The sequence below is a fragment of the Lissotriton helveticus genome, chromosome 5_1 (genome assembly GCF_964261635.1).
Source record: "Lissotriton helveticus chromosome 5_1, aLisHel1.1, whole genome shotgun sequence".
Lineage (NCBI taxonomy): Eukaryota > Metazoa > Chordata > Amphibia > Caudata > Salamandridae > Lissotriton > Lissotriton helveticus.
The window spans coordinates 204,895,747-204,920,338 of record NC_136065.1 but is presented as its reverse complement, the minus strand read 5'-3'; the positions used below and the strand labels follow the sequence as shown (position 1 = coordinate 204,920,338).

General features: G+C 41.8%; 1 protein-coding gene across 2 annotated transcripts in view; it reads left to right on the top strand.

Annotated features, from left to right (window-relative positions):
* The window catches only part of STXBP1 (syntaxin binding protein 1), a 229,160-nt gene extending 205,004 nt beyond the window's left edge, over positions 1-24,156 (top strand). The window contains exons 19-20 of one of the 2 annotated variants that reach the window (XM_078642002.1): positions 7,385-7,517; positions 21,577-21,708. In XM_078642002.1, coding sequence (XP_078498128.1) covers positions 7,385-7,494 — 110 coding nt within the window. In that variant the 3' untranslated portion in view covers positions 7,495-7,517; positions 21,577-21,708. Of the gene's footprint in view, positions 1-7,384; positions 7,518-21,576 lie in introns of both variants that reach the window. The other variant, XM_078642001.1, reaches the window with a different exon arrangement.
* Positions 24,157-24,592: the final 436 nt, after the last annotated feature.

The window sequence follows — 24,592 nt, the reverse complement described above, 5'->3', positions numbered from 1 at the left end:
TGATGGACAGAGTCTCTGAATTAAGCAGAGTACTCTCACCCAGTCAAGAGATCAGGGCTAGATCCAACACCGTTTTTTAGCTCATTGCACCATCCCAGTTTCAGAACCTGGCTGTATGCAAATTAGTCTGTCCCTGGCCCAGTGCATCATGGGAACAGGGCAGACCAGACTACAAAAGCCAATTCTTACACTGGGAAGGAAACAAGCTTCCGGGGACCGGTTTCTGCCATTTCAGGCGTCTTCGGCCCGGCTTGCTTGAATCCTGATGATAATAGCTCCATGATTCCATCACAGAATGAGGGTTTGCCAATCTGTTTCTGACTCCATCACAGAATTAGGGCACACCAGCTACTTTATGAATCCAATGCACAAGCAAGGCCCAGCAATCACTATGTGGTGCAAGCATTCTTAGACCAGAAACTAACAAACATATTGCACAACTGCCTTACCATTCTGGCTTCAGAATCCAACAAACCTCCTCCAAAGGTAGTCAACCCTTTTCCATTCCCTACTATAGGCAATAGGGGTTACTTCTGCTCTGTAAATCAGTACAATTAATTGGAATTTCCAAACTAACTATATATAGCCAGTGTTGGGAAGATGTTTGTTTTCACTCTAATGCCCCGCCTTATATACCATCACAGACTGACCAAGATGCACACATTCTTGATGTCACATAATGTGGTTGCCACTATTAATTCTTGTGTGCCTGAGATATGCACACACTAAAGGGGTCCTGGCATAGATGCAGAGCTTAAGGCCTGATTTTACATTTGGAAGGTGGCCAGATGGACAAAGGAAATGACCCCCACCATCTTGACGAACTACCGTCTGTGAAAATTGGAGATGATGGCTGACCCTTTAGGCAGAAACCTTACAGTCCACCCTTCTCAAAATGAGGCATGTGGACCAAGAGGTTGGTGGACAGGGTACTCCGTCGCATTTGCAATGGAGTACCATGTCCACCAAATTGTAAATTAGGCCCTAGGCCGCCTTCTTCTGCATGTTTTCATACGGAAGTCATCTCCCAAGCTTTCTGCACAGGAGACGTAAAGTTAACTCACAACACTGCACATTGCAGTGGTTCTTCACATTCTTTATTCCTGTTTGGCATTAGCATAGGGTGAGATACCTCTTTCCATCTGACATGAGCACAGTCTGGGGAAACTTACCCCCTGACCGGCAGACAGTCAGATTGGGTGATGCATCAATAGCCTATGATCTTCATATACCCTTCTCCTAGTACTGTAATGTCCATCTGAGGTCTCAGGGCCTGTCTGATCACTGGATTTCACACTTCTGCATCCCTCCCCACTGTCCGTTGCCTCGATGTAATTTAATTGTAACACTGATATTCTGTGGCTATTTCCCACTCTGTTTAAAGTGAAATACATTAATGCTGACTGTTGTGCTTTACAATGAGAGGTAGCTTAACCTTTATGCGACACACAGCTTGGCTCTTCTGGAAATTCGCAATGTTCAGGAATGATTGGTAGGGTATCTTTCTCCTAGGAGAAATGCACAACTTGAGTTGTCACAGTCCACAAGTACTTTGGATGTGAAGGGCATACATCACAAACTCTCAGTGTTCAGATGTATCAATCATTGTGCTGGACAATGATGCTCTCTAAGAGGGTGTGTGATGAAGGAGTCTGGCATGTGAGGTGACAAAACTTCAAATGATGTCCATAAAGGTCCTGGAATATAAATATGTGTGGAGACTCCTTTGCAGTCTGTAAGGCTGGTGCTGTGGAAAACAGTGACTTACAATAAAGGGCATATTTACAAAGAATTCAGGCAACACAGCACAGCAAGTAAAGTGTCTGTGCTGTGTTGCATAAAATGAAAGAGAACAGAACTGTTCCATATCTTCAAGGAAATTACACAGTTCTGCCCTTTCCTTGCACTGGCACACTTTGTGCTGCCTAGAGGCAATGCAGGTACCCTTGTGACATAGTTCAAGGGTTCCTGCATTATGGTCAGGATATTTTTTGTGCAGGAAGGGGAGCCTTCATCCACAAAAAACTAACCTTGGAGGATTTGTCCCTTCTGCATGAATGCTACAAAATGCATTGAGGACAATTACAAGGAGAAATAAAGATGTTTTTGCATGTTAGGCTAGCTTCAGGCAGGTGCACCATTTTGATGTAAACCTATGTTTTCATATCTTTGTAAATATGGGTTTGTGTCAAAATCCATAGGTGGCTACACATCAACACATATGCATGACCCATGGAACGCTTCCCTGATGCAAAGTAACAGATTGGCAGCACAATGCGCTATTTTGCGTTACTTTTTTCGACAAAGAAACGCCAATGGTGTGACTTTGTAAATACCAAAAAGGATTTTACTTTGGTGTTGCATCAAGAAAGTGATGCAACCCAATTCAAAATATTTGTATATCCAGGCTAAAGTGTATATAACATCTGCCATTGGAAGCAATCTTATTGAAATGTGTCAAGCCTTTTGTTGGATGTGATAAGAGTGAGTTGTTAGGAATGAGTGAGATTCATGTGAATTTCAGGAGTCCAACAGTAGAGAGACAGAGTATCATCAGGCTGTGATTCAAGAGCTAATGTCCTATGAAGAAGAGATTTTCCAGAAGCGAACAATGTCAGAAAAGCGGACACTCCAATAGTGTGAAGTTCTGGTGAAGTGTAACTCAGGCTTCACTGTTTGTGCAGTCAGTTGAAATGAGATTTAAATTACTCTCAATTAATTGTATATGTTCGCCAATAAAAAGGTGTAAAATGCATAGCATGCCGTTATAATGTAAGATCACAGAAGTGTTCAGAACCGGTGAGTATCCACTGACATGCAGAGCAGATCTAGGGACTGGGAAGGGATGAGCCTCAAGGATGTAAGCAAAGTCAGAGGTGGTAAGGGAGAAGACTGTTTGCCACCTGGACATGTCTTTACTCCATGGCCTAGTGCAATATGATGCCCTCCTATAGAATTTCCTGCTCACAGCAATTCTTAGACTTTGGGTGGCACGGGGGCCCTCATGTGATGCGTGGAGGACCTCTGCACTGCAGGGGCTGCAGGAGCCTGCATTATGTCCCTGTCTTAATCATTTCTGTTTTGGCTCATATTGGTAATGCTAAAATACAACTAGTGAAGCTGCTTAAGTATTTGTCTGTGCCAACATTTTTGGTGACTGTAAGTTCCTGGCCTCCTTCTTGACTTTAACTTGGTCTTTATCTGTAGACTGAGTCTGGAACAGTTCAGTTGGCCAACTCATGCTTTATCCAGACATATGATACTGGATGCTGACCTTATGGAAGAGCACGAAGAGTGTAATGCGTGGTAGGATGCTGTCCAATGACAGGCTTACTTCTACACCTTGGTGCAAGGGTTATCTGACTATTACCCTACAGCTTTCAAACATTTAATCCCAAACCCTTTTTTGGCTAGGGAATGTCTTTTGTTTAATAGTTTGTGTATATGGAACACAGTAGGACTGCATTACACTGTTGCTACCACATACTAGTCCATCAATCGTAGCTCAACTCAGCTCATTGCTGCTCAGCTTCCACTATAGGTCTGTACTAAATCCTCCCACCAGGAGGAAATGGACAAAGCCAGGGGCTTATTGTCACGAGCGGTGCTCTATAGGCGGCTCGCAGCCAGGGATGATCTGTCTGCCTGATCCCTCATGACGAAAGAGGCCAGCGAAGATTTAGCGGAGACACCAATTCATTTCACAAGCAATATCATTGTAAAATCAACACCTCCTTTCACTTTCTGCTAAGGTAACCACAGCAACAGCATTGCTATTGTATCCCCTACAGCCCTCTTGCTTAGGAAATACATCTAATTAGAATGGTGACAGGGTTACATGGGAAATAATAAATATGGGAAATGGGATATAAGGCCTTCGGGGCCTTATACGTGTTTAACCATGCAACAGTTCATGTTGTTGCACCAAGGATATTGTGCTGCACAACTAAATACTTATAAGGTCCCAAAAGCGAGACCTATTTGCTATGCCAATGCTTTTTTTTGTTATTTTCAAGCAGACATTTCTGCCTTTTTTAAACTTTAGGAACCTGTCCAGAGATCATGGAGTAGATACCATAGTAGTCAATATGGCCTATGCATATGGATCAGAAGGGTTGAACACCATTTACAATTTGAGTCATAGTATCAGTGGGCAACAAGGTTTGAAGCAAGAAGACAAACCGAGGCAATGCTAGCATAACCAAACTGAGTTCCATCTATTGGAGGGGTGGAAGGTTGGCTGCGTAGTACTAAGCATGAGAAGGAGTGGTAAGGTTTTATCAAGCTTAGGCATTATTGTTTCTGTGAAGTCATTTTTAAATGTAAACTAGAAGTTCACATTTATATATGATTGATATTGGACAAAGAAGGAAATGCGGTTTTGGTGGTAGCAAAAATAATTTTTTACTCTAACCTTACATGATGGCAATTTTCAGCCAGCAGAGGGAACTCAGTTTTAGTGTTATAAAACTCAGCTTTCTATTTAAGAAGAATTCAAAGTCAATCTGTCAAGCCCATAAGAACTTTACCAACTCCTCATAGAAAGAAAAGCACTGGAAAATCCAAGAGGTCCAGCCTTTTGGACCTATTCTGTTTGCCAATGGTGTTAGCCATACTGTACAGCATCATCAATGCTGTGCAGCCTGGCTACAAAACTGAGAAAATAAAAGCCCATGATGCAGTCAAGCCTATGACAACATACATTAGAGTGCACAAAATACCGTATTTTTTTCAATTTTTGTTTATTGATCAGAGTTGACCAGTAAACAAAGGAAAGGTGCGGGGGAGGAGGAGTAGCAGTGGGGCAAGCAAATGGAGAGATCACTGTGGAGGGAGAAGTAAACAGATGAGGGAGCAGAGTAGATAAGGCAAGCAAATGGACGAAAGAGGAGGACTGGGCAAGGGAGAGGGGTGAGGGGGATATGCAACGATGGGATGGGAAGAAGCACATTTAGGCAAATGCCTCATGGCGGAGGACAGGAGAAAAGCACATGGGCAGAGACAGTAACATGAGCGTGGCAGAAATGTACACAAGAGAGACTGCTGGAAAAACAGACAGGCCATGTTAAACATTAAAACAGACGATTGCACAAAAAGTTCTATTTGTGTTTCATGCCCGAGCTGCCATTGCACAATCTTAAAACGTGAACAAAGGGCCGGTATTTGTCTGTGGGAAAGGAGCCAACCTTAGCTGCAAAAGTGAGGCCCCTCACCTGAAACACTGCTAGGACCTAAGCCCTGGGTAGAGCCGTAGAAAACCTGGCACCTAAATGGGGGTTGGTGCGCGCGTCTTGCTGTTAACACCTTTGCTTTGGGCTCTATGCACGTGATCCCCCGGAGTGACAGAGAACCGCAGCTACCCCACAGAGAGGAATTGCAAGTTAAAACAAGCTTGGGGCAGGAGTACAGGAGCGTCGAGGGACGGGAATAAATGACACGCTGCCGAGGAAACGAAACCAAGGGCAGAGGAGGTCTATGGGTGTGAGTAGGTGGGCTGTCTCTAGGAGGGGAAGGCGGGCCTAGGGACCTGAGCTGTCTTTTACTGACACCCCTCCCTGGCTAAAGTGTAGTGTCAGTCCACTATCTGCTTCTATCACAAGGACGGCGATAAAGTGGTCGTAAAGGTGCGAGTGACGTAGGGTCTGAATGGGGGACTCCAGGCTCGAACAAGAAAGCGGAATCAGCGCGCGAGGCTTGAATAGCAGGGTCCCATGGGAAAGCGAGCCCTGTGATTGTGCGCTGACATGCTCTCTCCTTAGAGATGGCATAGGAGGGGCCAGCCCCAGTGCTGAGTCATGTCACCAGCGGTTGCATTACCCGCAAGGATACACGCAGTGCTCAATGAACCCATGCCAAACCAGTCTGAAATGTAGAAAGCCAACAATGTCAAAAGCAAAATCATTTATAATGTACAGCAACAGTCTAACCAGCCTCACTTGCTTTACGGATTTCAGTGCAAGTAAGCTGAAAGAACAAACTATTTAGTCATGTAAAGTCCCCCACAAAGGTCCATGCATCTTACAGAGTATTGGATTCAGATAATTGATTACTACCATGCCAGAGTCATCGGTTCGATAATGAGTCAAAAGTGATCACATTACCCACCTACTCCAAATCGCAGGACTTTACTAAAGTGCCACAAGCAGCAAGGCTGCAAGAACAAGCATTGGCCGCGTGTGAGGTGGTAGAGGGGGAGAAGCGGGAGTTGTGTGCGCGTGCGGCAAATGCGCCTAGCGCGATCGCAAAAACAAACAAAAAAAACACGAGTGGTGACGCGCGTGGTGTGCACCCGCGTCACCCCAAGGGCTACCTTGCCGGCGATCAGCTTGCTATAACGCGCATGCGCGCGCGCTCTTGTGCGCGTTCTAGCAAGCTGATCGCCAGCAAAGTAGCATTTCTCAAATCCCCACTAAAGGTCTCGGCCGAGATCAGCGCATGCGCTGGATCAGGCCGAGACCTAACACAAAATTAATATGGAACTGGTCAGTTATGTGAAATTTCTTAACACATACCTGATTTTGAGAGTTTTAATTTTCGTGAAGCTGAATATTGGTCAGTTAATCCTAAACTGAAGTTCTGGTCAACATACGCTATTGCATGTTATTGTCCTGGTATTTATAAATCATTTTGAACGTCCCATGAGAGGCTTAATTGCTGCTTATTTGTTTGAAGACTTTGAAGCTAGCCCTCTGTGACGAGCAAAATGTTTTTTGTAAGGCTAACTTTTTTTCCTCAAATTATACCACCCCTTCTCAGGGGACCTATCTTTTGGGTTGTTTTAAAAGATGATCCATGGAATCTAGTGGGTGGTGAATTTTCGTCTGGATTTGCAGCCACAGGTAGTAATCAGTAACAAATATGCTATACTGCTGAGTTGGTGTACCATAGCACTAAGACTCATTGTGATATCTAGGATTGATTCACTGGCCTATGCGTGGAGGTGATTACTTTTAGGCTGCTTAACATGGAGTATAGTGGGATATATTTTCAACTCAGTGAAACATTATTTCCATGGTCACCCAAGGGTTTCCACGAATAGCCAAGCTGTCTGTCTGCATTAATTTGTCTGATTTTCTACTCTAGTCAGACTGTATGTTGTTGCACATGCATGTTCCTCAATGTCTTTTCCTCTCTCTGATTTTTGATAGTTATCATCTAATCCCAATGTATGTGTCACACCTTCCTGCCGCCCCTTGTCTCTTTTGCCACTATACCTATCCATGCCCTGCTTTCAATTGTTTTCCCTCTCATTTGTTATGACCATGCACCTCCCCCGCTTTCCTCTTGTTGTCTCATAGATTAAGTGTTTTCATTTGACTGCAACATGTTAGCTCCTGATGTGTGTTCTCTTGAAAGACGTCAGCCCGCCTCTGTTCTCTCACAGGTTCTACCCACATTCTAACTCCCACCAAATTCCTCCAGGATCTGAGACACCCAGACTTCAGGGAGTCCACTAGGGTATCTTTTGAGGATCAGGCTCCCCCAATGGACTGAGAGCCAGAGACACACAAAGAAAAGTAAAAGCAGTTTTTCTACCAAAAGAAACTCTTCCACTCTGAAGGGCTTTCTTTTCCTCTTCTCTCACTCTTCAGTTGATTTAATTTTCTTTGTTTTTATTATTTTGATGAGAAAATGCTTGCGTTATTATTTTTTTATAAACCAAACACTCACACATACACGATGGTTGAAAATGTGTCGCAGGCCTAGTGCCATACAACCCAATACCTGAAACTCTTCCAAGACATCTCTTTTCTTTTTAAACTCACAAATGCTATCACTATCGGGGATTTGAAAATGTATCATCTGAATCCCATGTCCTATGCTGCCTCATGTTTCTTCTGGGAAGCTAAAACTTGATGTACTTTCTTTACCTCTCCTCTTTGCTTAAATCTATGACTTCCTTATTGCCAGCCACCCCCATTTTTGATTCAATAGAATAAATCCTGTGTTGCGCACCTATGTTCGCTGGTGTGCAAGCTTATAGTTGGTAGTAACTAAATTGCAAGAATATAGAACTAAATTAAGGGAAAATCCCCATAAATAATAATCTTTCACTCTCTTGATATTTAGAAAGATCAGGAGGGCTGGTAGAAAATTCTAACAGACAATTATCAATGCGGCTGGTCACTGTGCTGCCCCAAGAGAGAACTCAATGTGCTGGAGTTGGTGATAATTAAATACACCAATAATTGTAATGGAGCTGATATGATATGATTGTTATTATCAGTGTACAAGTCGCTTCGTTGGCTAAAGTAGCAGCTATGACTTGGAAGGTGTGATCAGACTGCCTACTCTCCATATCCTCCCGTTCATAGCCCAAGAAATGATTAACCCTTATGCAATTTTCTGGTGGAATAGCTGCCCTTTTTCACAACTTTTATGGATATTTCCATTTAATATCTCATAGACTTCCAAAAATGTTATACTTAAAATCAATTAATTCCATATAGTCTTTGTGTAGAACTTCACAGATCGCCCCAGACTATTAATCTTTGTGAAAAATGGCCAGATATATCAGATTTGCTGTGAAACTGTAGAGCGCTATATAGAAGATTTCACAGGGGGATTTTACAAATGTTTGTCTTAAGAGTTCAATTGGTAGGGTCAATAAAATAGAACAACTACTGAAATCCTCTAGATCAGATCTTGACACCTCTTCTTGCACTTGTTCCCTTTCATTAATGTTTCCATTGTCAATAGCACTGTCTGTTTATAGGTCACCTGGTCATGCAGTACCAACAGCTATGTTCAAGTGGCTTATTCTTGCAACTAGTACATCTGCCCAATATGGCAGAATGAACTTTGAACCAAGTCAATTCACCCTTCCATTCTGTGGAGTTGGAGAAGATTTTCTCAACTGCTGATGTAGAGGTATCGAAACCGAACTTGTGAGGCCAGGCTTTTTGGAGACATCTCATCATTGAGGATATTATACAAGCAGAACATCTGTACATTTTTGATAGAGGACGTCATGAAGGTCCATGTCTACAAATCAGAAATCAGCATTTTGTGAAAATCTAAATACTTACATTTCAAACATTTTGAGGGTAAAAAGACTGTGTTTAAAAGTCAATAATTGTTCAGTACCAGCAGCATTCCATTTTGCAATCCTGAGAAAAAGACAGAATGCAGAGCAGCCAAAAAGTTATTATCCCAGTCTGAGCACAAAGTTTAGGGGGGAATTTGGGTGTATAATCAAGAGAAAATGTCAAAATTGTTTGAGAATAACGTGTAGCGACGCAAAGGACAGTTTTAGAAGCACTTCAATAAGTGCAAATCTTGGCACATCAGGATTTCATTTTTGGATATTAGTTGGCTTTTCTTTGCCTTCATAAATTCCAGATAAATCTTAATTGAAGCATGCAATTTGTAATCAAATGGGTATCACTGGCATGCTTCTTTTCGGGAGAAAACCTACCATACTCTGTTACTGATCCGTATTCATGGAGAAGTGTTTTACTTTCAGTGCTCTCCTTGTCTGCGAAAACGTTCAGTGGGACTACAGATTTCAGAAAATGGCAACCTCTTTCATCGTGATATGTTCCCCCTGGGCATTGTCTTACACTGCTTGTGCCAGAATTATGTGCTTGAGAGTGCAAGCTGTTATCACTGCATTATCTTCCAGCACGTATTGACAGCAGGGAATGACCTGCATAGAAGAGGGCCTGTAGACACTGAATTTCTCATTCCAGCAATGGCCTGTAGTAGCAGAAGACCTAGTCAGGGCCGTGCCTGTAGAGATGGAGGTACCTGGTTTGGGGTACCCAGTTAGTATAGCTACCTGCCTGGAGCTGTGGAAAAAGAGTGTGGCTAGGGGAAATAGAAATAGAGTAATCTGATTTGAGTAGGGTCCATAGAAATGGAGTGATGTAGTAGACGTATTCCTGAACAAAGTGAGTGAAATGCCCAAGGAAGTGGAGAGTTGCAGCATGTGCTGTTTCAGAACCACATGCTACTCACAGTCTAGTGTTGAGTGAGGACGTTGCAAGTTGTTGTCCTTCAAAGGTTTATTTTTGAGGTGACTCATGATGCCTGTTCCAAAATCCCCAATGCACCAGTTAATAGGCTCCACCTTAGAGTATTGTTCTACTATCAGGTTCGGATGTATTTCCGCGTGCTCTGGTATCATCGTGCTACAGAAGTTGAAAACTTTGACATCAAAACACTGGAATGATATTGTCACATACAAGACCTCCCTGCAACCATCAGCTGCTTCAGCAGAACCTCTTGAGAACCATGACCGCTTTGGATGTTGTATGAGAGTGACTAGTGTGGTTTGAGGATATGGAGGAAGTGGCTTTCAGATTTTGCCCTAATTACAACAGTAGGTTCCTATTGTCCGACCAGCATTGCGTCTGCAACTTCTGTCTGGCAAGGAACATTAATGCTTGACTTGTAAGGCCTTTCAATGCAAGAATACTATCTGCCACTGAAGGAATAGATGGTGGGCACATTACAGGATGAAATTTGAGACTCTCCCTATCTACCCTGCAAACATGGCATTGAAGGCTCTGAGGGGATGTGCTATGATGGGTTTGACAAGAGGCTCCTGGGGAGTGGAGGTTGGAATATGTATCTTTTAATGACCCTGACTATCTAGGACAAAAACTATACCTACAGTTTCACATACACTACACACAAACCCTCTGGGGTTTTAACTCAAATGGAGCCTCAGCACCAGGGAAAAGAACAGCGATGAGACATCCATGCTCTGAGTCCTGAACCTCCTCCAAAGAGGTATTAGCACTCTTCCAGAGGCAACCTGGCATCCCAAAGACACCATCAGATGTCAGAGATCCACACGCTCCAGATATTCAGCCTCATTAATGGGAACTCACTCTGCCCATCTCTGAACCAAGATTGAATCCAAAGAGACCCGTGAAACCACCACTGAGCTTGACTTTAAGTTATCCTCTTCCTACAGAAGACTAAGAGGTTCAGACAGATGCTCAGGATACGTGGATGTATATTGATCCAGTCTGCAGCTACATACAGGCATTGTCTACTCCAGTGGACGAGCTCTGTGCTACAAAACACAAACTTACCTTCAAAGAGGCATTTCTGGAAGAACTTAAGGCTTTACCCATTCTAAAGAAAAAGCCTACAACACTACCAGCGCGGTCACCTGCAACTTCACTATCATTAGCTTAGTCTGTTCATAGAGACTCAGACCAGGACCACACTGAACATCAACCAAGACCAAAAGAAGATCCTGTGCCTTCTGATTACATGGACTGCCCTACACATGGTTATAATGAGGATGTTAATGTAAATGTTTTTGTACTTGTATAGCGCACAGCTACCCGCAGTGGGTTTCCCGGCGCTTGTACGAATACCGCAAGGGAACCCTTCCTGGCTTTCCCTGTGAAGTGTCCACTCCTGGGCACCCCCATGGTGCAGACCAGGCATCCCTCGCGTTGTGGGGGCCGTTGTGGAGACTAAGCAAGCTATTGCCCAGAGTTGCAGCGTGGGACCCATGATCAGAACAGGCACTGAGGCGAGAATATCCGGTCAGGGGAATTAATGAGCCCGAGTCCCGCCGAGGCGGGAATCGAACCCTGGTCCCTGGCCAGAGGTCTGCCTGCTCTAACCATTGAGCCACACTACTCCACGGATCCTTCAGATAACCCATTGTTGTAGTCGTATCCTGAAGAAAAACTCTACCTGCCTGATGTAACAACTGCATATTAATTGGTCGTCTAACAAGCGGCAGACCCTCAAGAGGTTAACGTCCACATGGAGGAGAGGATTTCTTATAGAGGCCTTCTTAAAAACAGAGTAGTCTGTGCATTATTTGTCTTGGCCCTGTTTGAGAAGAAATAAAATGCCACTACACAGGTGCTTGTCTACATATGTGGGCATATTCCACCTCACTCCCTTGCCATACAAATGACACACGAAAGGATATTCACTCAAGTCATAGGGGATACTTCTCCACCCAATAAATCAATGCGACAGTTTAGCAGGTGGCAGTGGAAGCTTCCACACAATGGCTAATCACTAACTCTTGTCAGTCTGCTCTATAGATATGACCGATACTAATGGGTGGAGAGTAAAGAGCTCATCAATCACCTTCCACATGCATATAAAAAGAGAGGCAAGGAAATTCTCCAAAAGTGCAAGTCAATTGAAAATGCGCTTCTTTGATGTCTTCCATAAGGCTCACACGACATGAACACTAGTGACCTTCTCCACCAACATGCTTGTCTAAGTGTGTCTACCAACTGTCCAGAAGTCCGTCAGCACTTCTTCACCCTCCCCTTTGACAAGGAACACTTTCTGTGCCACAAGTTGATTCCATGTTTTTGAAGCTCAGGAAGGACACGTAGATTACGGAAGCAATGGTGGATCCTCAGACCAGCCTCAGAAGTCGGTGTTTTTTCCTGCCCGCAGACACAGGAGGCACCAAAAATGGCAGGCATTACTTAAATGCAGCCATACCAACTTCAGCAGATCACTAAATCATACTTAAGGATTCTGTGGAAAGAACAACACAAAGTCACATAAAACAACAGCTCCTGGCCTCAAAACAATGAACTCATTGACTCTACCACTCAAGACCTTTTGGTGGATGCATTCGGTTATATCTTACTTAGCCGGAGGATATAACTTCAGACAAATAGGTGCTCGCCATCATAGCTCATTCTTGCTGTATGGAAATTCACAACACACCTCCAAATATTCCACTACACTGGCACACCACCAGCCAAGCCCAACAACCACTGCTGCAAGAGGAAGTGCAAGCATTGCTCTGAAAGAGGGCTTTCAAACCTGCATCTCCACAACAGCGAGAAAACGGTATCTATTCCTTCAACCATTTCACTCTCTTATCCACAAGAAAAATAGGACATTGAGCAATCTTCTTTTTATTTTGAGCTGTAATCGGCACATCAGGTCACGGCACTTCAGAATTACTATAAGACAGCATTCCACTCCACAGTGTTCGGGACTACATGGCAACCCTTCATCTTAAGGATGCCCACTTCCACATTCTGATTCAACAAGCTCACAGCCAGTACCTGTGGTTTGTGGTAAGGGGAGTTCATGAACAGATCAAAGTCCTGCCCTTTGGGGGTCAAAGCAGCCCCTCAAATGTTCACCAAATGCCTGGCAGTGGTAATAGTGCATCTTCGGTGTAATGGCAGTTATGTTGTTCCATGCCCAGTTGATCGGCTGCTAAAAAGCAACAGGCAAGCGCTCACACTCAACAAGTCAGCTCACACCTCCACATGCTGGGAATCCCCATTAATGTTTAAAAATCTCACAGCTGTTCTCGAGAGCCATAGTCAATGCAGTGATAGCAAAAGGCTATCCTAGCAATGCAAGAGTGATGCAGTTCAGAGACTGTTTCCCCTTTACGTCCTCTAATATGGAGAATGATAATGAAAATGTTGGAAAAGATGGTGTTTTGCATTCACTTGTCCCTAATCCACGGTTCATACATGCGCACTCTGCAAGAATGCCTTATGAGTTAATGGTCACAATCAAATGAGCATTGGGAAGATCCCACAGTTCAGTACAAACTGCAATGGTGAACCTACAATGGTGGAATGGCTCTTATCAGCAAGTGGCCATCAACACAGCTTCCAATGCAGGGTTAGGGGTCTCTTCAGTAACAACACCTGAATGTCAGCTTAGGGAAATTAAAGGAGTTCAAGTGGTGCTGAAAGCATTTTTCAACCTCATTGGTAGTGAATAAATGCTCATTTGTACAGACAACATGACGATCATGTATTACCTACAAAAACAAGGGTGCATGCACTCACCTCAGTAGTCAAAGCAAGCGTAGACACTGGGTCATTCCTCGCCAGGTACTCCTCCTAGTGGAACACCTTCCAGTAATGGACAAGGACTTTGCTGACCTGATGAGCAGAACACACCAACAGACACAGAAATGGGAGATCAATGCCCATGTGTTTCTTCAATGCTTCCACCATTGGGGAACTCTGGCTTCAAACATGCGTGCCATACGCGAGAATGCAAAATGGCAAACCTTCGCCTCCACATACATACACCCACAATCTGATGGCAATCCACTATATATCAATTGGACAGCAATATTTGATTATGCTTTCCCCCTACTACTGCTCATTCCATATGTAGTGAGAAAGATGCAGCAAGCTACAATGAGGCTAATCATACTGCGCACCTCGACACTGCAACTGTGGTACTTGCTTTTGCCTGAAGTCTCAATCCATCACCATCAAAAGTTACCACTGCGCCCAAATATCCTTATGTGACATATAGGTCAGCTGTACCTCGTCAACTTCAGGACAGTGAAACTTAAAATTTGGCAGGTGAGGTGCTTTAATTTGGTTATAGTATAACTCCAAGAATAGTGAATGCAAATCCTTTGAAGCCTGGAAATTCTCTAAATGGGCATACCCTTGTTTTGGCCAAAGGTGGTTTCACCTTTCCATGTTAATCAAACTATTGATTTATCCTCTTTTACCACCCTAACCACAGTCATTTATGGAATTGGCCTTACTCACATTAGATGTTAAAATAGCTCATGCATACTAAATGGATCATACAAAACATTTTACAAAATGAAGAATCTTTTTGTAGCCTTTGGCCAAGCACATCTACAAAAATTAGTTTCAAAGGGGGCCTCGTCAGATGGATTGTCAAATGTATTCAAGTTTGATTTGGCAAATTCAAGTGTTCATTACAGTTTGTGCCTAGAGCATGTTTGGCTCTCAAAAAGCAAGCCACTACCGCTTTCATAGGCAAAATTCCACTAGCAGACATCTGTAAAGCTGCTGCATGATCTACTATCCACACGTTCACTACAGGGCGGAAATTCATGCCCGACAGAAAGCTCATGTTGCTCTAACTATACTTCTTCCGTTGCTGCTCACAAGCCACTGCCTTAGGAATATGAATAATGCTTTACAGTCTATGCACATGCTGTAAATGGAAAACGTTACTTGCCCGTAACAATCGGTTCACAACTTGTAGCACAGTGGATTCCCATGCCCACTCCATATCTCTAGATGTGAGCTCGAAATCAGATGTTTGACAATCTCTATCTTACTAAATACGTAATCATCTACCGGTAAACATAGATTTTACATTTTTGCCTCTGCAATTATTGCACTTACCTGTATGGGAAAAAAATCTAAGGTGCAATCTATGTCCTTGTGCATTGTGGGTTTTGTGGAAGGTATTGTGAGTCATCTTGAAGCCAAAACCTCTTTTTCAAAGGAAGTCAACTTTCAACATCAGTTCCCACCATTAGATGTTGGGACTGTGCACAGCATGTAAATCTACAGCACCACAATCTGCAAAGCCACAAATCCATTTCCACACCTAAGAAACATTTTCCTTACCTGGTCCAAGAAAACTCAGGAGCACAAGAAGTACACTTATAGAGATGGAAAGATCTGGCTTGTATAGGGCCTAAATAATGTGGTAACCTGCCTCAGTGATGGTTTACAGAAATGGAGACAGGTTCAGCAAAATCAGAGTAGCCTGTGTAATGTTGTGTTTAACCATTACTATTCTCCAGCCATTGGCTAGAGAATTTTAAGTAACTGGTTCTTTCTCAGTGATTTATACATCAAGAAAAGCTGTTGAGGAAGCTGGTGCAGAGTGGAAGACGAAATAAATAAATTGACTTGCCTACCTGAGACATAAGAATAATATACTATGTCCCCTCGATTAATTTTCATTCTCTTGGTGGTCAAAACCCCATTCACAGAAATGTTATCACCACAATGTAGTCTTTAGGTCATGATGTGCTCTAAGGGTGAAGGCCCACCACCAGGTGCCAAATTGTAATTCTTGACAACTTCCTGTGAGCCTCACTGGCTGTAGTGATTATGAAAGAAAACATTCAAGCTGTCAGACTTTTCTTAAAACCTTTCCAACAAGTAGAGTTGTTAAGGGACTGAGAGTAAGTTTTGATCATTAGGTGTAGATCTTATTCAATGGGAGTCAGTCTGTGGGAATATCTTTAAATGGAAGGCTGCAGCGGTCATTGAAAGGCAGCACCTTGCATCAATAGTACGCTTTACTCTATATATTGTAATTCCATTAAGTCGTTCTTACTTGGGGGACAGTCTTTTTTTAAATGAGCAGGTTTCAGTCACTGAATTGTAATCCTCACACATCAGTGTCTATGCCAAATTATGAATCATTGAAAAACAACATTCTCCTGTGGACTCCCTTTCAGTTTGGATGATTCTGGGATTATTGGAGCTGCCCCATGTGCTGAAAAGTTCCTAGTGAGTTAAAGGTATAACTGGCAGTTAAGTACTTTTAAAAGTGATATCTATTTGCCACAAATGCACCACACTTCACCTACATGCAGTATAATAGCTTGTACAAAAAATACAATAGTCTAACCTTGCATAGGGGATGGGGACTAATTTTCTTACCAGTTTTGTGTCCCTACAACTCAATATTCTGCCTTCTTTCCCTGGTTGAACAAGTTGGCTCTTCAATTCACCCCTTTGACCTCTGTATCCTATAAAGCCTGAAAGTTTTAATGTCCTAAACCAATAAGACACACATTTTCAAACCCAGACACAATGCTTTCTCTCTCACGCCTGATGTTTTTTTTTCTTTTTGACACCCCACTATTGCATGACTCCACAATCCTTCTCCACTTCACAACCACTCCTCACACACTACAGGCCTTGCTGATTTTTTCGTCCATAGACACCATACATTTTCAGTTTCTACCACCCTGGTTCTTTTCCTCTTGAAAAGGACATCCATGTATATATCCTTCAATATTTTTCCAGCATCCCAATAAGTCCATGGATCAACAATTGCAAGCATTTCCAATCTAGATGCTATGTTTGTTGGGGAAGTTCTGGGTGGGGTGCGAGACGGAATGTTGCATGACGATGGGTGCTCTGTCAACTGTAAAGAATAATGGGTAATGGATGAGAAACCACTGCTGGCTTTGTCTATATTCCTAAGAATGCAAAAAAGCAGAGGAGAAAGATAATGTGGCATCAATGTGGAAATGGGATTCTTTCCCACAATTGCAATCAGAGTGTAGCTCCATAGGTGAGGCATAATATTGTAAGTATACAGAACACAGTACATGCTAGTACACAAACCATTACATATTTTAGTGTGTCAGGACTTTATTCAACAATGTTCGGAGCTCCCAAACAGGGATGTTTTCTCCATAGATTATAGAGTATACAACATGTTTAATACAGTTGGGTCAACAATAGAAATTTGCCACATATGTTGAAACAATAGAAATGCAATCTTATTGGATAATGCAAGATACAGTAACAGAGTCTACCCCATGGTGAGACAAGCAAATTATAGTGTTTGTTGTTGCCACCCAGATTTTCCTTTACTACTTTCTTGTGATACAGCTTGCTTGTACAGAATTAAACTATAGAATGTTTCTCCTGAATATACCCTATCACTTGCCAATACAACAAGTCTGAAATGAGCACATTTGGGTCTTAATATAGCTAAATGAATGTACAGAAAATTATTTAGGGCCATGCTATGAACATATAAGTAAATGGCCCTCTTTAGTATGGATTATTCAGTTCCATAAATGTGCTATTAGGAAAAGGTGGTGACATATTGAATATATTGTAGGCATTACACTTAAATTATACAAGACATAAAATATCCTTTGAACTACAAGTTACTAGTCAAGTGATCTAATAAATAGAGTAATGGTCGAAATTAGATGTGTTGATGATTTCACTGCTTAATTTGGTCTTGCCTACAAATGTGCCACTTGCAAGGAGCAGAAGCTAAATTCTAGATTAAAGATAGAAACAAGTTTAAAACTATATTTTAATATTGAATTTTATTTCTTAGATAATTAGTCTTAGATTATCATAATGGTACACCTCCATTTAAAGACGCAAGAGGAAATTGCATTCTTTTTGAGTTGCTCCCAATAGATAAACTGCAAAAAGATTTCCAAAGTTACCTGTCCAAGTATGAATGGCTGAGAAGGACTACACAGTTGTAGCCATTCTTCACTATTTGTTTATATGAGATTCTTTACTTTCTAGTCTGTCTTCTGGTTTGCTGTAAATGAGAGACAATTAGCAGTTAGTGTTTCTACTATTCATATAGCTAGAGTTGTATTAACTAATTCAAATGTATTCCCAGTTCTCTGAAAGGAGATACAAAATCATTCTAGTCATTTTGTGTGCTCATGGCCATGAAGGGAACTATCATCATAGCCATTCGCGTGGCTTGGACGAATACCAAGTAACCATCAGTTTTACTTGCCAAAACAATGACACTATTTTAGTCTCCTTCCGTTTCCATTACAATGAAAGGCACTGTCATTCTCACCACTATGTCTATTCCTATATTATTTGTTGATGGATTACCAGCTATTCAGTACTGTTTACTATGATGGACATGCAAATATTCTTGTAGATGGAATAAAAGTTCTGATAGCATTTTATAGCACAATATATGGCCTTTACAATCAAAGGCCAAACATTTTTAACTGGAAAGGAGAGGCCACCAGCTGAAGTTAAGCATTTAATAATCAGGGTAAACAATCATCATTTGATGATTACAAGCCCTATTGAACTAAAAAAGTCAACATACAGAAAGTTCATCCTGAGCGAAACTGTATTGTTATTGAAAATTAATTCTCTATTTAACTGACTATAGTAGATCACACCTGAAGGTCACCAGTTATTGAGAAGCTATTAAAAAAGAGATGTGAACAGGTGTTGTGAAAGACCTTCTTTCCATTCCAAGTGAGGAAATCTTTTCAGAGGGGTGGGCTAAAATGAAATAAGACTAGAGACAGCCCTCCTTCGATCTAATCCCTCTTTATGGGAACTCAGAATAGAATGGACAAAGAGACTGCCCAGCCAAAGAAGATCCATCCAGCTGGGGGACTGACTACCCATGTCACCCCTTTAGAGCAGATCACTTTTCAGGGAGACACAGGAGGAAGTGACAATATGCACTGACCACTCCGCTAAGTATTGCATAGGACATCACACAGTATGAAGCTCAGGGAATAGATGAGCCTAAAGACATTCTTTCTTTTCAAATTGAAAATCCCCTGTCTTTACACCACTTTCTTTGATTTGTGAGACTATAATCACCTCCAGTGCAACCTTCAGACATATGTTCAGGTATGAGCTACAACACACCTTGGACCTCTACCAACACCAGTGTACACCAATATAAACATCGAACTTTCATTTGCACAAATTGTGCAATGTCTGAGTCTGATTCTAGCTGTGCGAAATAAAATATAGTCCTCCATTTGCCTTGCCAAGCTATGTGGTAAGGCTTGAAAGTTTACACTGATATTTCACACCAAGAGGTTCACCTTCTAAAATATTTACAGTATTGATTATTATAGATAATGTACTTTCAATGAAATTTGAAGGAGACCAAGAATATTCTTTTAAACTCAATTCAAAGGTAAACAAGAATACATTTAAAGCCCTGAACACAAGTACTTAGCGACATTTCTCAATAACCTCAATGTTATTGCTTGAGGCAGCGCAGAAGAACACTAATATAATGAATGACTATAGAAAACAGCCCTGGGCTGATTCATGCAGTTCTATTTTAACACCCCAAAGATGTATCTTGAAGTACTATTTAAGAGCATTCTGGGATGTTCCACAAAAGAGCACCCAAGCATACACCTTGACATTTCCCAAGGATGCACATGCAAGCACTATAATTGGCACTAAAGCATGAACACAAAATACTAGAGAAAAGCACGGTAGGACCTACCTTGAAATTCTATGGAATGGCAATGAAGCATGCACCCTGAAGCACTATAGTATGAGACTCTAGAAATGTACCAGAGAAAGATACTCAAAGATTCACAGAACACCTTGATGTACCTCGGACAATCTCTCAAGGATGCTCCTTTAGGTACCCGATTCTGCCTCTTAAAGGCAAACTTTGAATACTACAGAGCGACTCCCAGGGGCTTAATGTAATGTACTTTGAAGGCCATTCAAAAATGTAGCACTACGAAAGGACATACAAGAGCACCCCATAAAGCACCATGTGGGCAGGAAACTGAAAGATGCTTCTTGAGGTACATGTGTAAGCGTCTTAGGGATACACCATGAGGTATTTCAGAGAACCAGACAGTGGCTTTCTGAAATGTACTGTGAATGTCCAATTAAAAAGATATGTTTAAGTACTAATTTCAGACAGTCATGAACATCCTTTAGGGGGTGCTGAAGGTCTCCCAGGGATGTACCTTGAAGCACTAAAGAAGGATCTATGAGGAAGGTATTATGTCACCCTACAGGATGATACAATGGAATGCAGCACAAACTACTATTGATATAAAATCGGATTTTCCATCTGAAATTCTAGAGATATTAGGATGTACCACGGGGGACTAATGACAATAGCAGAGAAGTTCCCTACAAATGCTATAAAGGGCATCCAGGGATATTCTTTGAATTATTAAAGATTGGCAAAAACGGTAAGACTAAACCATACCTACTTGAAAAAGAGTATTAGAATGTAACCCTCCCAAACTGAGAAGCTGCTCCTCCAGTCATCCAATGGAGGGAATATTTCGACCATTTATTTCTCTTCAATTCATTAGTAAACTCTATGATGAAAGGTTAGTATGGAATCAGGTATTCCACTTTATTTGATAGTACAATCAATCCACTAGCCTTTGCTCCTACAGAAGGTCTTATCTAACTGAGACTTATGGAGTAGTTCCATGTGTTTCACAGTGACCTTGCCTGTAAGCCAAATGCCCATTGCAGCAATATTCAGGAGTAACTTTGTACTGCCCTAAACTGAGAATGGTAGCACCCCCTTGTCAATCTAAACTGGAGAAGTTCATCCTATTTCCATACTAAGAGAATTCTTGTTTCTTACCATATACACCCAATCGAAATGTAGGCAAAGATAGACCTACTCCCCCCACCAACTATTAGTAGAAATAGATTTACAATGGACATCTTATCCCAGGTGGCACCATCTCTTAAAAAGAGAGGACATTGCTGGTACCTTGACTAGTAACACTTACAAATTATTAGACCTATTAATGCCACCTAAATGTCTCTTGGAAAGAGTTTTGGGAGAATAAGACTACGGATGGAGGTGGTACCCACCCACTCACAACTTATTGTATACCCAAGCAGGTGTTTGATTAACCCAAACTGTTAGCAAGTGCATCTCCCTGTTTTTAACAGACAGTTACTTCATAACAACATGTACAGTTTAGGGGACCGACCTTGACTGCTATATTTTAATGTCATTGTATAAAATTTGCATATATCCTTTACATTTCTCCCCCTTCTAATTGACCAGGATTTTATATGTTTATTTGTCTCTTTCTGAAGAGCACAGTAACACTGTAGTTGGCAGAACTCTAGTCAGGTACTTTAAGCAAGATGGTGCCAACAGTTGTGGCATTAACAATACTTTAGGGTGACATAGGGAAAGCAGATTTCTGGCCTCCCACATGTAAAAAGGTAGACTGGCATGGGGAAGTAGAAATAGTTGCGCATGGGGAAAGGCTCGAAGGGCATTGTGCGAAGGGCACAGGGTAATCCTGCAAAGTATTCACTACTTGTCTCTCTTCCCCTTTCCTCCTTCCTTCTCAAACAGGTTCCACACATGTCCTAACACCACAGAAACTCCTGGACGCCTTGAAGAAAATGAATAAATCAGATGAAGAAATCAGCAGTTAGAATCTTCAGTTACCCCCATTTCTCTCCACCTCAAAGGATCTTCCCATCAAACCTGATAGTTTGCTGCACCGCCAGTTTGTCCCCCAGCAACTGCCCATCCCTGCCTGTCACCAAATGCCCCCTCTCCCAAAGAAACAGCATTTCAGATTCAGTGGCAGAAGACTCCTGTCCTGGGTGGAACAAGCAGCGAGGAAAGCATCTTCCAGATCTCTCACTTATGTGTGACACACAAGAAATATGACGCCAGCCAACATTGGTTGGCAGAGAATGGTTTGAGATGTCTTTGTCCCACTTTTGTTTTCAGCATCAATGGAAAAGTTGTTTTATTACCTGCTCTCTGGTTCTATAGCTGCACCCTCCCTTGCCCTGTAACACGAATGCATGCTGTGGAATGGCTGCTATATATATATGGGTAGATGTTTGAATTTGGTTCAGTATGTTTTTATGTTCTTGGATAAATACGTCAAACTGAGGTTGTTGTGTTTGAGCATGAATTAGATATATGCTTCATTGCAGAAGACGTGGAGTGATATTTAGGCTGGTGCACATCAATTCTCTGGCTGAGTGGAGGCAAACAGTCTGAAAACCTTTGTCTTATGCATGCTATAAACCATGCTAATCCATGAGGGAAATGCACCACTCTATCTGATAATAGCTACAATTCTACATACTAAGATTACATCCTTGGCTGAGATGGGCATGACCTATGAGTGTCAACAAAATACATGATAGCTAACACCAGCAGTACTGTACTGTGCTCTACCCCATGAGCATTATGTACTATCATGCCCTAGAGTTGCAGGCCCCACCCCGCCTGCTGTCTAGCACACCTGAAGCCTGATACATTGTATATCACATCCTGTGTGATAAATGGAACATTGTATAGTGTTAATTGAAAAGTAGACCTCATCCTTTCTGTTGAATATTACTTTAGAACGGGTTTATGTAAGACATGGTATATTATACAGGATACATTTCAGATAGTAGTTATTCTAATGCATGGGTAGTTAGTTAAAACAATCCTAAATGATAAATGGAACACACTAAATAAATATCTTGTTGGAAGTATTGAATCATCAAGTTCTAAATGTGCATGCAACTCTGTTCAAAAAGGGGAGCAAAAGGGCAGTTTTGTGCGGTGAACTGACTAGTGCAGAATGTCAGACCCATGTTGTCCTGTAATCTTAAGTGTATGGCAGACTCTCCTGTCCAGTGTTTGAGGAAGGGTGCAAGTCCCACACTAACCATAGATTGGAGCTTTTGTTAAGTCCATCCTTGTCCGGCAAGTGATGATGAGTTTTAGGTTCACTCTCAACCACCCTGACTATTGTATGGGGAAGGCAAATCCTTTCCAATATGCAGGGACATATGTCAGTCACACTCTTCCAATGAGTGGAATGGAAGGGAGGTATCTTCTTTATTAATCAGTGGGGGAGCACCTTAGTCACATCTTGGCACACAGTGTGGAGTAGTAGGCATGTCCCATCAATTCAGAATAGTAGCCTTATTCAGTCCAGAGAGTGGAACAATAGGGGGACCTAAGTGGACCAATATTGGAGGATGAATGGAATAATACTAAGCCTGTTAGTTGAACAATACTTAGACATCACCATCTTTGATAAGGCACATCCTGTCCAATGAGTGAGACAGCAGAGTGCTTCCATCTGGCACAGTGCTTGGGATGTATGGCTGACCCACCCTGCAGAAACTTAATACAACTAAGAGGTACCATTGCGCAATGTATTTTCTGGACTTAACTGTGGGCATGTTCGAAGAGTATTGGGAAAATAATCTCATTATTTGGTAGGATGTCACAAGTACCACATTCACAAGCTTTTATTTCACTGAAACGAGTTAGGTTCTAAGCACATAGAAGGTCAACGGCTCCACCTGCTACTGATCAAATTTTGTGGCTGAACTTTAGACAAGAACTCATTCAAATTGTATAAATCATCCACATTCTTTTGGAGTGTACCACAAGGTGTGATAACAGGTAAGGTATATGCTAGTGTCACTCAATACAGTAACCAAACTCTCTAGAAAAGATTTTTTTGAGTAGCAATTTGACAAGAATTGATGAATACCGAAGTCAAGAATAGACATTCCAGCTTTAAGCATGTCTACGTAAAATACGACTTTCTAGCTCTACTGCAACCTCAGTTTGACTATTCTTCCTCTTGAGAACTGTAGTGTGTCCAATGTCATTTGCTTGCAATAAAATATAAATAAAAATGTACACAGAGCCTCTGATATTTCAGTATTGAACACAGGTACAAAAAATATAAAAAATAAATAAACTGTTAAACTTTTTTGTCCAGGACGCCTGTTTGGCTAGTCTTGCAGTATCTGCATTTCCCTGTCTAGTTTGTAGTACGCACCCTCTCTTTCTGCTCATGTTGTCCTGTAGTAAACATGTCCTCATTGTGAATCTTTTAAATTATCCTTCTTAGGGTCTTCCCCCTACTCCATAATAAACCAACATTGTACTTTCCTGGGAGCAGGGTGTGTGTGTGTTCTGTGTTAGTGATGTTTTGCACTCTGTCTTTAAGGATTAGTAATATTATTTCATTTAGTTTTTTATTTCTTTGTTGCTACTACACCAAAGTTTTTTTCTCTCTCTTTAGGTCTACTTTGCTATTCTTTTCTTTTTTAAATTCCCTTTTCTTTCACTTAATGGTCTGTGCCTTCAGGTTGTCTCTATTCTTCCTCCCATGAAAGTATCAAACACCTGTAATCAATCTATCCTTCCATCCATCCATCCATCCATCCTTTCATCTAATATTTGGCTGCTTTCATTTTAATCCATATTAAATAGGGGTGATGCCCAGAGCAATAGCGTACCTTGTCCTGTTCCTGATGACATCATATCTGAAAGCACTGACCTTCACTTTATACCTTCTTTATGTTTGGTAGCAGTTTATTATTTAAGCATT